This window comes from Anomaloglossus baeobatrachus, chromosome 8, assembly GCF_048569485.1.
Source record: "Anomaloglossus baeobatrachus isolate aAnoBae1 chromosome 8, aAnoBae1.hap1, whole genome shotgun sequence".
Taxonomy (NCBI): Eukaryota; Metazoa; Chordata; class Amphibia; order Anura; family Aromobatidae; genus Anomaloglossus; species Anomaloglossus baeobatrachus.
In genome coordinates this window covers 90,880,221-90,893,414 of record NC_134360.1, presented here as the reverse complement: position 1 = coordinate 90,893,414, position 13,194 = coordinate 90,880,221, and the positions used below count along the sequence as shown (strand labels likewise).

Below are 13,194 nucleotides of genomic sequence, written 5' to 3'. Positions count from 1 at the left end.
ATTCTATAGATGGACGCTATAAGATTATTTACTATGGCGTCACAATCAGGTGTATCCAGATTGAGAGCGGTCTCAGGATCAGAATCCTGAGCCGCTACTTCCGCCTCATTACACAGCGAGTCCTGATGAAACCGAGGCCGCTCATAGCGAGCCCACTTAGGCTGTCTGGGACTGACGTCCGTGCAGAGCCGTGACTCTGGGATGCGTGTGACATTCCCGGAGCTGTTAGTTATTCACACTGAGGGGGGCCATGGATCAATGATTCAACAGTGCCCATATTGTGAGAGACATGTCCGGACTGCTAGGCTTCTAGTATCATAGCCATAGTCTCAGAAAAACTGTCAGTAAATACTGCAGACACCGTCCTCATCCCCTGGCCATTAGTGCATACAATGGGAGTCTATGTAACCTGCCGGCCGTATAGCCGTACATGCTGTACCAGCTGTATAGAAAAACATGTGGTTCTGCACCTTTGTTTTACACAGAGAATATGCTGATAACTCCTCCGCATAATCCAGGAGGGTATATACAACGTGCGACCAAACAGTGCAATGTATATAGTACAAGCATATCTATAAGTGCACTTCTGCACTAGTGGGGTTAGCACCACAGGTGCTGCTTAACGCCTGTTACAGCGATTGTGTGACTATCAGAATGCCAGGGTCTTCCACACTTGTCTCTGTATCGTACAGAAACTGACACTAATGGCTGCCGGTGTCCTTGTAGAGAAGGAAGCCGTGGGCGTGCCTGAGAAAGTGCGGGAATCCGGATTCACAGTGCACACAGTGAGAGGGGTGGAGTATGCAAAACATACTCCAGCTCTCAGCTCTGCTCTATGCAGCGTCACGCCCCTACCCTGACTGTCAGGGCTGTGGGCGGTAACGAAGGGAGACTAGGCCCAGAAGCCGGGGACTCGAGTTAACAGCGCGGCCGCCGTAAAAGCGCGGGCCGTGCTGAAGTCCCCGGCGCACCACAAGTGCCAGCCGCGCCGCAGTTCCAGCGGCCGGCGCGACCGATTCATAGAAGTGGCCAGCGTCCCGCCCCTCTCCTGACTGGCAGGTCTGGGGGCGGGAACGAACGGAAGCAGGCCGCAAAAGCCGGGGACTCTAGTTATCAGCGCGGCCGCCGTAAAAGCGCGGGCCGCGCTGAAGTCCCCGGCGCACCACAAGTGCCAGCCGCGCCGCTGCCAGCGGCCGGCGCGACCGATTCCTGGAAGTGGCCAGCGTCCCGCCCCTCTCCTGACTGGCAGGTCTGGGGGCGGGAACGAACGGAAGCAGGCCGCAAAAGCCGGGGACTCTAGTTATCAGCGCGGCCGCCGTAAAAGCGCAGGCCGCGCTGAAGTCCCCGGCGCACTACAAGTGCCAGCCGCGCCGCAGTCCCAGCGGCCGGCGCGACCAATTCCCATAAGTGAGCCTGCTTCAGCAAAGCTGAATGAGGCCATGGCACAGGCGCCGCAGCGCTGATGTCCCCCGGCGCACTACAACACCCAGCATGCTGCGGTGTGAGCGCCAAATGCACGGGGACACAGAGTACCTTGAGGAAGCAGGGCCATGTCCCTGATGTACTCCGCTCCATCCAGCATCTTCTCCAGGGGCTGTAGATGGAGCACGGTCTCAGTGCCTGGAGACCGGTAAATCCCACTTCACCCAGAGCCCTGTAAAAAGGGATGGGGAAGGAATCAGCATGTGGGCTCCTGCCGCCGTACCCGCAATGGGTACCTCAACCTTACAAACACCTCCGACATACAGTGGGGTGAGAAGGGAGCATGCTGGGGACACTATATGTGTCCTCTTTTCTTCCATCCGACATAGTCAGCAGCTGCTGCTGACTAAAAAGTGGAGCTATGCGTGGATGTGTTGCCTCCTTCGCACAAAGCACAAAACTGGTGAGCCAGTGATCCCACTGGGGGTGTATAGCCAGAAGGGGAGGGGCCTTACACTTTTAAGTGTAATACTTTGTGTGGCCTCCAGAGGCAATAGCTATACACCCAATTGTCTGGGTCTCCCAATGGAGCGACAAAGAAAACAAAGATGCAGTGTTTATATTTTATTCAGTGTACATATTATATATACACACAGTATATGAAAGTGTCAGTAATTTGGATGAATCAAAATTTATTTAAAGAAAATTCAAACATGACTGAAAAACAAAAAAAACATGTTATTTTGCTATCCGTATGTACTACTGTCATAAATAAATTACTACCACATTTTAGAAATTTATATACCATGGACAGTTCTGAGAAACTACACAGATTTGAAAATTGTCTTTTAAAGGGTCATTTTAAAGGGACTTGTCATCAGGAGTCAGCTTTGTAATACATTTAAGGGAACCTGTCACCGGATGTTTATAATACTCACCTAACGGTCGGTGCGGAGCAGACTGGTCGGATGGGCTTCTCCATTCTCCAGGTGCGGCGCCTACTCTTTTGGCCATCTTTGTCCTTCTTCTTCTGAAGCTAGTGTGGATGACGCGTTCTACGTCATCTACACTAGCCAACATTGAGGTCCTGCACAAGCGCACTACAAGACAAGGACAGATCAAACTGCGCCTGCGCGGGTCCTCAATGTCGGCTAGTGTAGATGACATAGAAAGCGTCATCCACACTAGCTGCAGAAGGACAAAAATGGCCAAAAGAGGAGGTGCGGGACACGGAGAATGGAGACAACCATCCGAACAGTCTGCTCTGCACCAACCGTTAGGCGAGTATTATAAACATCCCGTGACAGGTTCCCTTTAATGATATTTATTTTGCAGATAACCAATTATAGAAATCACATAATACATAATTACCATTAAGGGAACCGCTGTTCGGAGTATATTGGTGTTGAAAATGTGGGCAGCATGAACTGAAGCCAGGTATATTATTCTATGAAACAGTCTGGCACTTCAGAGAAAATAAAGTTTGAAGACCCATCTGAGGACCATAACTGGAGACAAGACTAGTTCGGCTTTACCCAGGGGAGCTCTTCAGAGCAAAGCTGAAAGGTGATTAGTTAAGTCTTTCCCTCGCGTGTACATCGGGAGAATACCTGTCAATCAGTACCTGTCAGTGCTGGACTAGTCTCGTCTCTGGCCATGGTCCTCAGGCGGATCTTTTAAGTATTTCGTTTATGAAACACCGAAGCAGAGATGAATATACCTGGCTGCCATCAGGCTCTAATTCATGCTGCCCGCAGTTAAAGCAGCATGAACCAGGTGACAGGTTATAACAAGCCCCATGCATGTTATGGTCTATATGCCTTGACCTGAAGGGGAAATCATTTCTTGAAGGACCAGATGTAAGAGGTGGTTCTGTTCTGCTGTCAGAAGTGGCCTGAAAAAATGAAGAATAATGTGTGAGTTGATACATAAAAACAAAATATATCCTCCCCATCAGGATCTGATGAACACTGAACTTGTAAGCTAAAGCTGAAGAGTAAACTAAATGTGCTATTATATAGAGCTGATCATATAATATGTTAAAGGAATTTGACAGCAGGTTTTTGCTGTGCATTCTGAGGACAACATGAAGCACAGATTTCAGAGGTGTCACTTATCAGGCTGTGTGCTGTTTGCTTACAATGATTGTTTTATCACCAGGTGCTTATCACTGCCAGGACTACAGCTCACAGGCTTGCTATACTGACCACGCCCACTCTTCTAATAAGCTGCTCACTCTCAATAGACAATGTACACAGAGAGCTGTGGTTAGCTATTTCATCTCTGCTACAGCTATGAACTCTGATTGTGTCACAGCTGCATCACCCAGTAAGCGAAGTGATACATCGTTGGATTCAGGGTCTCTTCCTATAGTCTGTTCTTAGATAAGGTAGCAAAAACCTGCTGACCAATTTCCTTTAACTCTTTCTTATCACTTTACTCTTCTCAATGACAATTGTTGTCACCCATTTAGTTATCTGCTTAGGAAAGCAAGAAGTATGCTTAAAATTCATTTTGGCAAAACACTTTTTAGCATTTATGGCATATTTTTCTCCATGAAAACCCTCAACTACATGGTAAATTCAATCAATGTACAGGTTGTAATAAGGTGAAGCTTATATGCGTATACTACAAGAATCTAAAAATCTGCGGAAATGTGCCTAATTCAGCGAGAAATATTACATTAAGACTTCAATATTAGTTGATATTACAGCAGTCTGACAGTTCCACAGATAATGGAGACATATGTCCGGCACACTGAGGGAGAGATCGGGAATTGCATAACACCAATAATGGAAAACATGCTGCCTTAGGATTCCTTCAAGGATTAATGAAAGATTAAAGCAAGATTAGACACTGTCTAGAAGAACAGTTCTTTGTTTATTATGTAATAAATAAGTACACGCGGTGTAAAACAAAGTAATCAAATAATGGAGGAAAACATGCCATTGAACAAACGACCGAGAACCGTAACAGTGGACGCCTAGTGGTACGGCAGTATGCACACTTGGTTGTAGTGGCATGGCTCCACTTATACATAAAAAACAGATAATGGAAGTGGATGGGTTATAATCCACTGCCAATATTGAAAGAAAAATGTTCCTAAGAAAGGCATTTACTGAATCTAGTGCAAGCCATCAAACGGACAGAGGTAGTGTGTCGGTAATAACCGTCCGTAATTAGGAAGTAACACGGCTCGCCAATGGATCTTCTGAATATACATCCAAACAAAATCTCAAAATCACATTGAGCCTAGGAAAGCAGAGATGGAGCAAGCTCAGCACATGCTCGCTGCTTCCTGGAGAAGGGGGTGAGGGTGTGGGAGCATGCGCTGATGCTAATGGACAAGGACTTGCCCTAAGGACGAGGCCACATGGGGATTACTGCGAGTGCTCACATGGCACTCGGCTCATGCTCGCAGCACAGTGGGAACAGAGTGTCATGCGACTGTGCTCCGATCATACGATCAGACCACAGTTGCGGAGGTGAGGGCCAATGCTGCGGAGGAAAGGGAAGGATTTATCTCCCTATCTCCTCTATTGCCGGCTGATGCGATTCTCGCAGTGCACTCGCGTTACACCGGTGTAACGTGAGAGCAATGTGGTGTTTCTCTAGCCCCATAAACTTGTATGGGTGCAAGTGGAACAAGATCGCATTCCACCCACAGCATGCTGCGACTGTTTTCTCAGTCCAATTAGGGTTGAGAAAACAATCGCTCATGGGAGCGGCCCCATAGAGAAATATTGGTCAGAGTGGAATGTGATTTATCATTGCAATCCACTTGCACCGGTTTTCTCACCGTGTGAGCTAGGCCTAATTTGTGCACTTGGAATGAGTTTGTGCACTTGCGATGAATACTGAATATTTTTAATGACTATCTTGTCAATTGCCATGTTTTGCAAGGAAGATAAATGAACATATGAAATAATTTCCACATCTTGTAATGTCTTTATATACTTTTTATCTCTATCTGAAACTTAACCTTTCCAAAGTTGAACTTCTTCTTTTCCCTCCATCTCCCAACCTTCCTAAACCTGACATCTCCCTCTCTGTGTGCGGCACCATGATAACTCCTAGGCAGCAGGCCTGCCGTCTCATGCAGCCTTTATCTATTTCCCCATTTTTTTGAAGATAGCTGGTCCGTCGTTGTAAATAAGCACTTGTACCTTGTGTCACCCTCACCTAACTGTAGATTGTAAGCTCTCATGAGCAGGGTTGTTATTATTTTTGCTTTAATTATTGTATCTTCTATAACTGTTACTTTTGTTTGTATATGAATCTCCGAATTGTAAAGCACTGTGGAATATGTTGGCGCTATAAAGATAAAGGTTATTATTATTCAACAGACAGATCCTTAGAGCCCTATGGTGCGATACATTTGACACAATAGAATCGGGTACAATGCTGACAACATCTGAGTGTTGTTCAATTTTTTCACGGACCCATAGACTTCCATTGACGATTTTGATCCGAAAATTCAAAACATCATGCATCTCTTGTGACCATTCGCTATGTGAACTGCGCCATAGACTATTTTATCCATGAAAACCACACACAAAACTCGTAACAGAATAACTGGAGGTGTGAATGAGGCCTAATATTGTCTGTGAAAATCGGATTTTACATGTAGGCGTCGGTGATTTTCCACCAAAATATAAAATGTCAGCCATAGAGGTGGCTTCTTAATAGTGTAAAATGAATATTCGCCTGCTGCACATACCACAGTTCAACCTGCAGAATTTTTAGCGATTCCACATCATTTTCCTGGCACGCCATCTGCAAGTAAAAATGGACTGGTCAAAGCAAAATTATCAAACACAAGACACCACATTACATACAATGAATACTCCGCAAACGTATTGCGCAAGTCACAGTTTTTTATAGGGTACGGGTGTATCTGATATTCTGAAAACCTATTTTACATGCACTGATCATTCAATGGGACAGCTTTTTTATATATGGTCTGTACAGAACAGTAGGCAAGGGGAATATAGGCCAATTTTGAAATTATGCGCTCTAGAAGTTCTGTTAGATCTCATTGCACATTGCACCGTGAAGCCACATGTCTTGACAGCCAAGTCTTCTTTTATTAGCCTGGTCATCCGGGACCTGCATGACCACACATGAAAGCTTGGTTCCTCCATCTGCACCTGGAAACCAACCCAGTTCATTTTACTGGTATGTGCTGGTGGAGCGGGCGAGTCACTGCCCCACCATCGGGAGAAGGCTTGGATAACAAGACGTGGCTCCACCAAGTGACTACACAAGGCACAACTCCTAAAGTTCCTTACAGCGGTAAGCTGCTTATACCTTTATTCCCTTTACCCACCCTCTACTACAGATTATAAATAAAGGGGACAATCTCGGAAAGACAAAATCACCAAACAATAGAAACTTCTTATTTTTTTTGCCTAAATTGTCATCCTTTAATAAAAGAGATAAAGGGATTCAAATCAGATTGAGGTAGAAAAAAACAAAATCCTGATTCATGATGAGCAGAGGCTCTGGTTTCAACTGTAGGAAAAACAGGATGGACAGGCTTGAGTAAGCTCAACAAGTATGGTAAGCATGACACTCACATGTCATATACAATGGTGAGGCCACGGGATGCAAATTTGCTGTGATTTTCACAAACTTTCTGCAATTTTGCTAAATACTGCAATACAACTTTGACAGGGTGAGAGCATACAGGTCAGCTGCCGAACAAGGCTGGAATTCAACCCTCAGCATACCCCATTAGCCGTATCGGCGACCCTCGGCCCAGCCCCGTCGGCGACCCTCAGCGTACCCAGTCGGCGACCCTCAGCGTACCCAGTCGGCGACCCTCAGCGTACCCAGTCGGCGACCCTCAGCGTACCCAGTCGGCGACCCTCAGCGTACCCAGTCGGCGACCCTCAGCGTACCCAGTCGGCGACCCTCAGCGTACCCAGTCGGCGACCCTCAGCGTACCCAGTCGGCAACCCTCAGCGTACCCAGTCGGCAACCCTCAGCGTACCCAGTCGGCAACCCTCAGCGTACCCAGTCGGCAACCCTCAGCGTACCCAGTCGGCAACCCTCAGCGTACCCAGTCGGCAACCCTCAGCGTACCCAGTCGGCAACCCTCAGCGTACCCAGTCGGCAACCCTCAGCGTACCCAGTCGGCAACCCTCAGCGTACCCAGTCGGCAACCCTCAGCGTACCCAGTCGGCAACCCTCAGCGTACCCAGTCGGCAACCCTCAGCGTACCCAGTCGGCAACCCTCAGCGTACCCAGTCGGCAACCCTCAGCGTACCCAGTCGGCAACCCTCAGCGTACCCAGTCGGCAACCCTCAGCGTACCCAGTCGGCAACCCTCAGCGTACCCAGTCGGCAACCCTCAGCGTACCCAGTCGGCAACCCTCAGCGTACCCAGTCGGCAACCCTCAGCGTACCCAGTCGGCAACCCTCAGCGTACCCAGTCGGCAACCCTCAGCGTACCCAGTCGGCAACCCTCAGCGTACCCAGTCGGCAACCCTCAGAGTACCCAGTCGGCAACCCTCAGAGTACCCAGTCGGCAACCCTCAGCGTACCCAGTCGGCAACCCTCAGCTTACCCAGTCGGCAACCCTCAGCTTACCCAGTCGGCAACCCTCAGCTTACCCAGTCGGCAACCCTCAGCTTACCCAGTCGGCAACCCTCAGCGTACCCAGTCGGCAACCCTCAGCGTACCCAGTCGGCAACCCTCAGCGTACCCAGTCGGCAACCCTCAGCGTACCCAGTCGGCAACCCTCAGCGTACCCAGTCGGCAACCCTCAGCGTACCCAGTCGGCAACCCTCAGCGTACCCAGTCGGCAACCCTCAGCGTACCCAGTCGGCAACCCTCAGCGTACCCAGTCGGCAACCCTCAGCGTACCCAGTCGGCAACCCTCAGCGTACCCAGTCGGCAACCCTCAGCGTACCCAGTCGGCAACCCTCAGCGTACCCAGTCGGCAACCCTCAGCGTACCCAGTCGGCAACCCTCAGCGTACCCAGTCGGCAACCTATTGCCAGCATTTATCAAGAAACCTCCTCTCTTTAGGGCGCTTTCACACAATATATTTTTTGTAACTTTCTTGTGCTTTTTGATGCACTTTGCTCAGAAATGAAGCAAAATTATGCAGGATTGCACAAATCAACACAACACCCAATCTGACTATGAGGTGTGAACAAACCCAAAACAGTTAAGGCCCAGTCACACACAACGACTTACCAGCGATCCCGAAAATGAGGCGACCTGATAGGGATTGCAGGGAAGTCGCTGGGAGGTCGCAGGTGAAAATTCACACAGTCAGATCTTACCAGCAATGCAGGAACAATACAGGTCGCAGTAGCGACCTGTATAACGATCTCAGCAGTCACTGTGACCCTGTCACACAGTGTCAAACACAGCGATGTGTCCTGCCCAGCAGGACATCACCTTTGAAGAAAATGGCCTAGACCATTCTGCAACGACTAGAGATCTCACAGCAGGGGCCTGATCGCTGGTAGATGTCACACATAACGAGATCGCTAACGGGATCGCTACTGCGTCACAGAAACCGTGACTGAGCAGCGATCTCGTTATGTGTGACGGTACCTTTACAGATAAATCAGGTGTAACCTGCTGAATAAAAGCAGCCGGTGTTCCCAGAATACAATGTGCAGGTGATCAATGATACACGTTTACACGCCCTGGACTGGGTGGAGGAATCTCGGAGTGAAAGTCACTTATCTACATCGAATGGGCTTCTCTGTCAGTGAATTTCTGGAGACCACATTTACGTAAATGAGAAAGTGGCAGAAATGTCTAATTTATGTAGGAGTTTCCTCCCAGATTACACAGGGCACTTTACATGAGGCTGTGCAATATATAATTCAGAAGTATCATGTGATATTTACCACCACAGACTGTAACAATAAGAAAACCTCCTCCGTCAGATAATTCACTGTGGGAAACAAAAAACAGAATAAAATGTGATAGTATTGTGTCAGCGGAGACAGTCACACATCACTCCAGGATGAGACACCACTGCTGATTCAAGGCTGCGATTGTCTGGAGTTTATGTAATCCACAAATACTAAAACGCAAACTACACCCGAAAAAGACACAAGAACGTCTCTATCTCATTGTTTTGTCGTTCCATACCTTAGTGATGACATAAAACGCAGGCGGCTTCAACCCCATAATTACATGGATATTACCGGCTAAGGATGTAAGCCACTGTACTTATCTCACAGAGGTATTTCCTCCAGCATGTGTCTATTCCTCTCTTTGTTAGCTAAAGGCACTGACATTAATCGACCATGAGGTTTTTGCTAAGTATTCTGACAACAACATGATGTAGGGGCAGAGACCCCGATTACAGCGATCTGACAGTTCTCTGAATGCTGACCTCTGTATGACCCCACCCACATCACTGATTGGCACCTTCTGTGTACACTAGGCAGAAAGCTGCCAATCAGTGGTGAGGGCGGAGTTATTCAGAGCAGGAGGACTACATGGCATGAGACAACTAGTCCTCCAGTGATAATCTCCTGACAATAAAACACTGATTTTATTGAACAACAACAACCAACCCAGTAAGGTATACTTCAATGTAATCAGGGTCTCTGTCACTACATCATGCTAGTCTCAGATAAAGTTGCAATAACCTGGTGACTCATCCCCTTTATTGAGTGGGTAAATTCAGACAAAGACTAATAGAAATATGATCTCAAAGAAGACCCGTCACTTGCTATAAAAATGTAATTTTTTTCACTTGGTGTAAATGCTATTGTTTTCCTGAACCTGGTGATGTTTTTAATTTCTTCCTGCTCCTATCTGTTCCTGAAATATGGCCCCCTAACGCATGTATATAAATCTAGTCTTGTTAGCCAACTAGGCATAGTCATCAAAACTCCCATAGAGAACAGATAATGGCCATGCCCACTTGACTAAGACGACAAATGATATACCGGGTCGAGGGGGCCATATCTCAAAATTGCACCACCCTAGACTTCTAAAGATCCCCATACACATTACATAAAGGTCATTTTGGCAAAAACATATCTTTCTCAACTCCCTCATACAAATGAATGACTGGCCAAGGTCTTTTGTTTCTTTAACCAATGGGAAGAGGAGAGGACACCGCAGACTCCTCTCTGAATTCAATAAAGCCTCATCTATCAGGTATAAAATGGGGACAGCTCGATTTTACACAGTAACGTCTCCACCTCCTCCACGAATACATAGCCAGAGGGGACTAATCTTCATTATTATGAAGGCCACCAAGGGGATCCTCTAAGGAAATCTTAAAGGGAGTGTGTCACCCCCATTCTAGATTCAAATTACTTACACAGCCTTATTCTTCCCCCACCCCTAGAAAAGTCAAACCTGTAGTAAAGGTTTCCCTTCTTTTTTTTTTTTTTGTAATCAGATCTTTTTTTATTAAACACTGGTACAAGGGTACAAAACAGAGAAATGATCATTGCATAACATAAATGTACATTACCATAGTAGGTTGAACGTCATCATATTATGCAGAGCTATACAATTACTCCTCATACACATTTATGATAGTATTTTGATTTTCCATAAACTAACCAATTGAACTACTTAACTTCTTTAAAATAACAAAAAGTCATTAAGGATAAAAGTTGTTTTTCCTACTATGTTTGTCCCGCTCAACACTCATTCTCCGACCATGTCACTCCACAACATTTTCTGCTCAATCACATCTAACCCTCCCTCTCTTTTCGGTACACCAAAATTATTTCTGTTGCTCTTCTCAATGCCCCCCAGAGGCTCCGATACCATATGGAATTTCCAAGCTCCCAGTACTTCAGTGGTGCCCCCCTATTGCAAACATAACAACAAATTATCCAGTATGCTATCCTGTATTAGCGCATTGGAGGGAAGACCAGGAACATCCATCCAGGGCCGCCAGATATTATAGAATTTGCCCAGTGCCCTCCTCTTCAGATATACTCCTCTCTCCAGTCGAAGTAAATTATTCAATTTAATTTTTTAGCTCTACTATAGTTGGAGGCGAGGGATCAAGCCAGTGATACGCTAGTAATTTTCTCACTTGGTATAGGATGGGAGATATACCCAGAGCTACTGGGGAATCCGGATCCACTCCATCCTCCCACAGGTTCACGAAACAAAGACGGGGTGAGGGATGAATCTTGATATTAAACACCTGTTCTATGAGTCCCAAGGTTTGCTTCCAAAATTCGCCTATGTGTCCACATTCCCACATTACATGCATTAAGTGAGCCCCCTCTTGTCCACATCTAACACATTGCGCATTTAGCCGAAAGGCCACTTTACACGCTGCAATATCGGTACCGATATCGCTAGCGTGAGTACCCGCCCTCATCGGTTGTGCGACACGGGCAAATCGCTGCCCGTGGCGCACAACATCGCCCAGACCCGTCACACTACTTACCTGCCTAGCGACGTCACTGTGACCGGCGAATCGCCTCCTTTCTAAGGGAGAGGTCCGTGCGGCGTCACAGCGACGTCACTAAGCGGCCGCCCAATAGAAGCGGAGGGGCGGAGATGAGTGGGACGTAACATCCCGCCCACCTGCTTCCTTCCTCATTGCGGGCGGGACACAGGTAAGGTCAGGTTCCTCGTTCCTGCGGTGTCACATGGAGCGATGTGTGCTGCCGCAGGAACGAGGAACTACATCGTTACTGCAGCAGCAACGGTATTTGAGAATGGACCCCCATGTCACCGATGAGCGATTTTGCACATTTTTGCGACAATGCAAAAATCGCTCATAGGTGTCACACGCAACAACATCGCTAAAGCGACCGGTTGTGCGTCACAAATTCCGTGACCCCAACGAGATCGCTTTAGCGATGTCTTAGCGTGTAAAGCGGCCTTAAGTCCAATCTTGAACAGAAACCTAGGTGTTCTGTATACCCTATGAATAAGAAACAGCTGAGAAAGCCTCTGGCTCTCTGAGACTGCCATTTTGGGAATCTGCTCCAATATATCTGACCACTGATCATCTGTTATGGGGCTTCGGTCTGTCTCCCACTTAGTCTTAACCGCTAACGGAAATCTATTCAAATGGGAGGACAACAGTCTTTTATATAGATCAGATATGAGGCATCTAGAGGATTCAGATATAGCTAAGGCATACAGCGTGGAGTTGTGTGTCACCTTCACGGAGCCCAATCTCCCCTGCTTCTCTAGTGCGTGTCGCAACTGCAGATATTGATAGAAAAAGGAATGTGGAAGACAAAACTCCGTTCATAATTGTTCGAAGCTTTTAAGAACATTGCCCTGCATAACTTGGGACACCAAGCAAATCCCTCTATCTTCCCATCCCCTAAAGCCAACCAACTTCTGTACTTCTTGCAGATCCAAATTCCGCCATAGTGGCCAATACCCCAATGGCCCATCAACATTTAAAAGAGATTTGCCCCTATGCCACACCTTAAAAATCATAACTAGCGTTGGATGCCTCACTGTATTCCCATGGCGCTGCCTCACCTCCAACCGGCTCATCGGGTACTTCCAGTCTGAACCTTCCTTTATCAACTCACCACTTACATCGTATGCCCCCTCCCTTCCCCATCCTCAGGTTTCCCTTCTTTAGTTGGGTAAAACATTCATTTCATATGTAAATGAGTCCTTGGTGCTCTCTTGGTGTGGCAAAGAGCTGAGTGCACCGTTAGCTTGATGGACAGCACTCCATTGCCCAGAGTGAGTGCTGCTTGATTGAATCCCCGGACTTGCACACCTGCACTGACACTGCAGAAGCTGAAAAGGTATGCGCACACTGTATCAGGTTGAGCAATCT

General features: G+C 47.3%; 1 protein-coding gene across 4 annotated transcripts in view; it reads right to left on the bottom strand.

Moving 5' to 3' along the window:
- The window catches only part of LOC142249916 (40-kDa huntingtin-associated protein-like), a 72,850-nt gene that overhangs the window by 23,218 nt on the left and 36,438 nt on the right, over window positions 1–13,194 (bottom strand). For all 4 annotated transcript variants that reach the window (XM_075321900.1, XM_075321897.1, XM_075321898.1 and 1 more), the window contains exons 10-12: window positions 9,296–9,342; window positions 6,143–6,198; window positions 3,249–3,316 (exon numbers count right to left, since the gene is read on the bottom strand). In XM_075321900.1, the coding sequence (XP_075178015.1) occupies window positions 3,249–3,316; window positions 6,143–6,198; window positions 9,296–9,342 (171 nt within the window). The remainder of the gene's footprint in view (window positions 1–3,248; window positions 3,317–6,142; window positions 6,199–9,295; window positions 9,343–13,194) is intronic.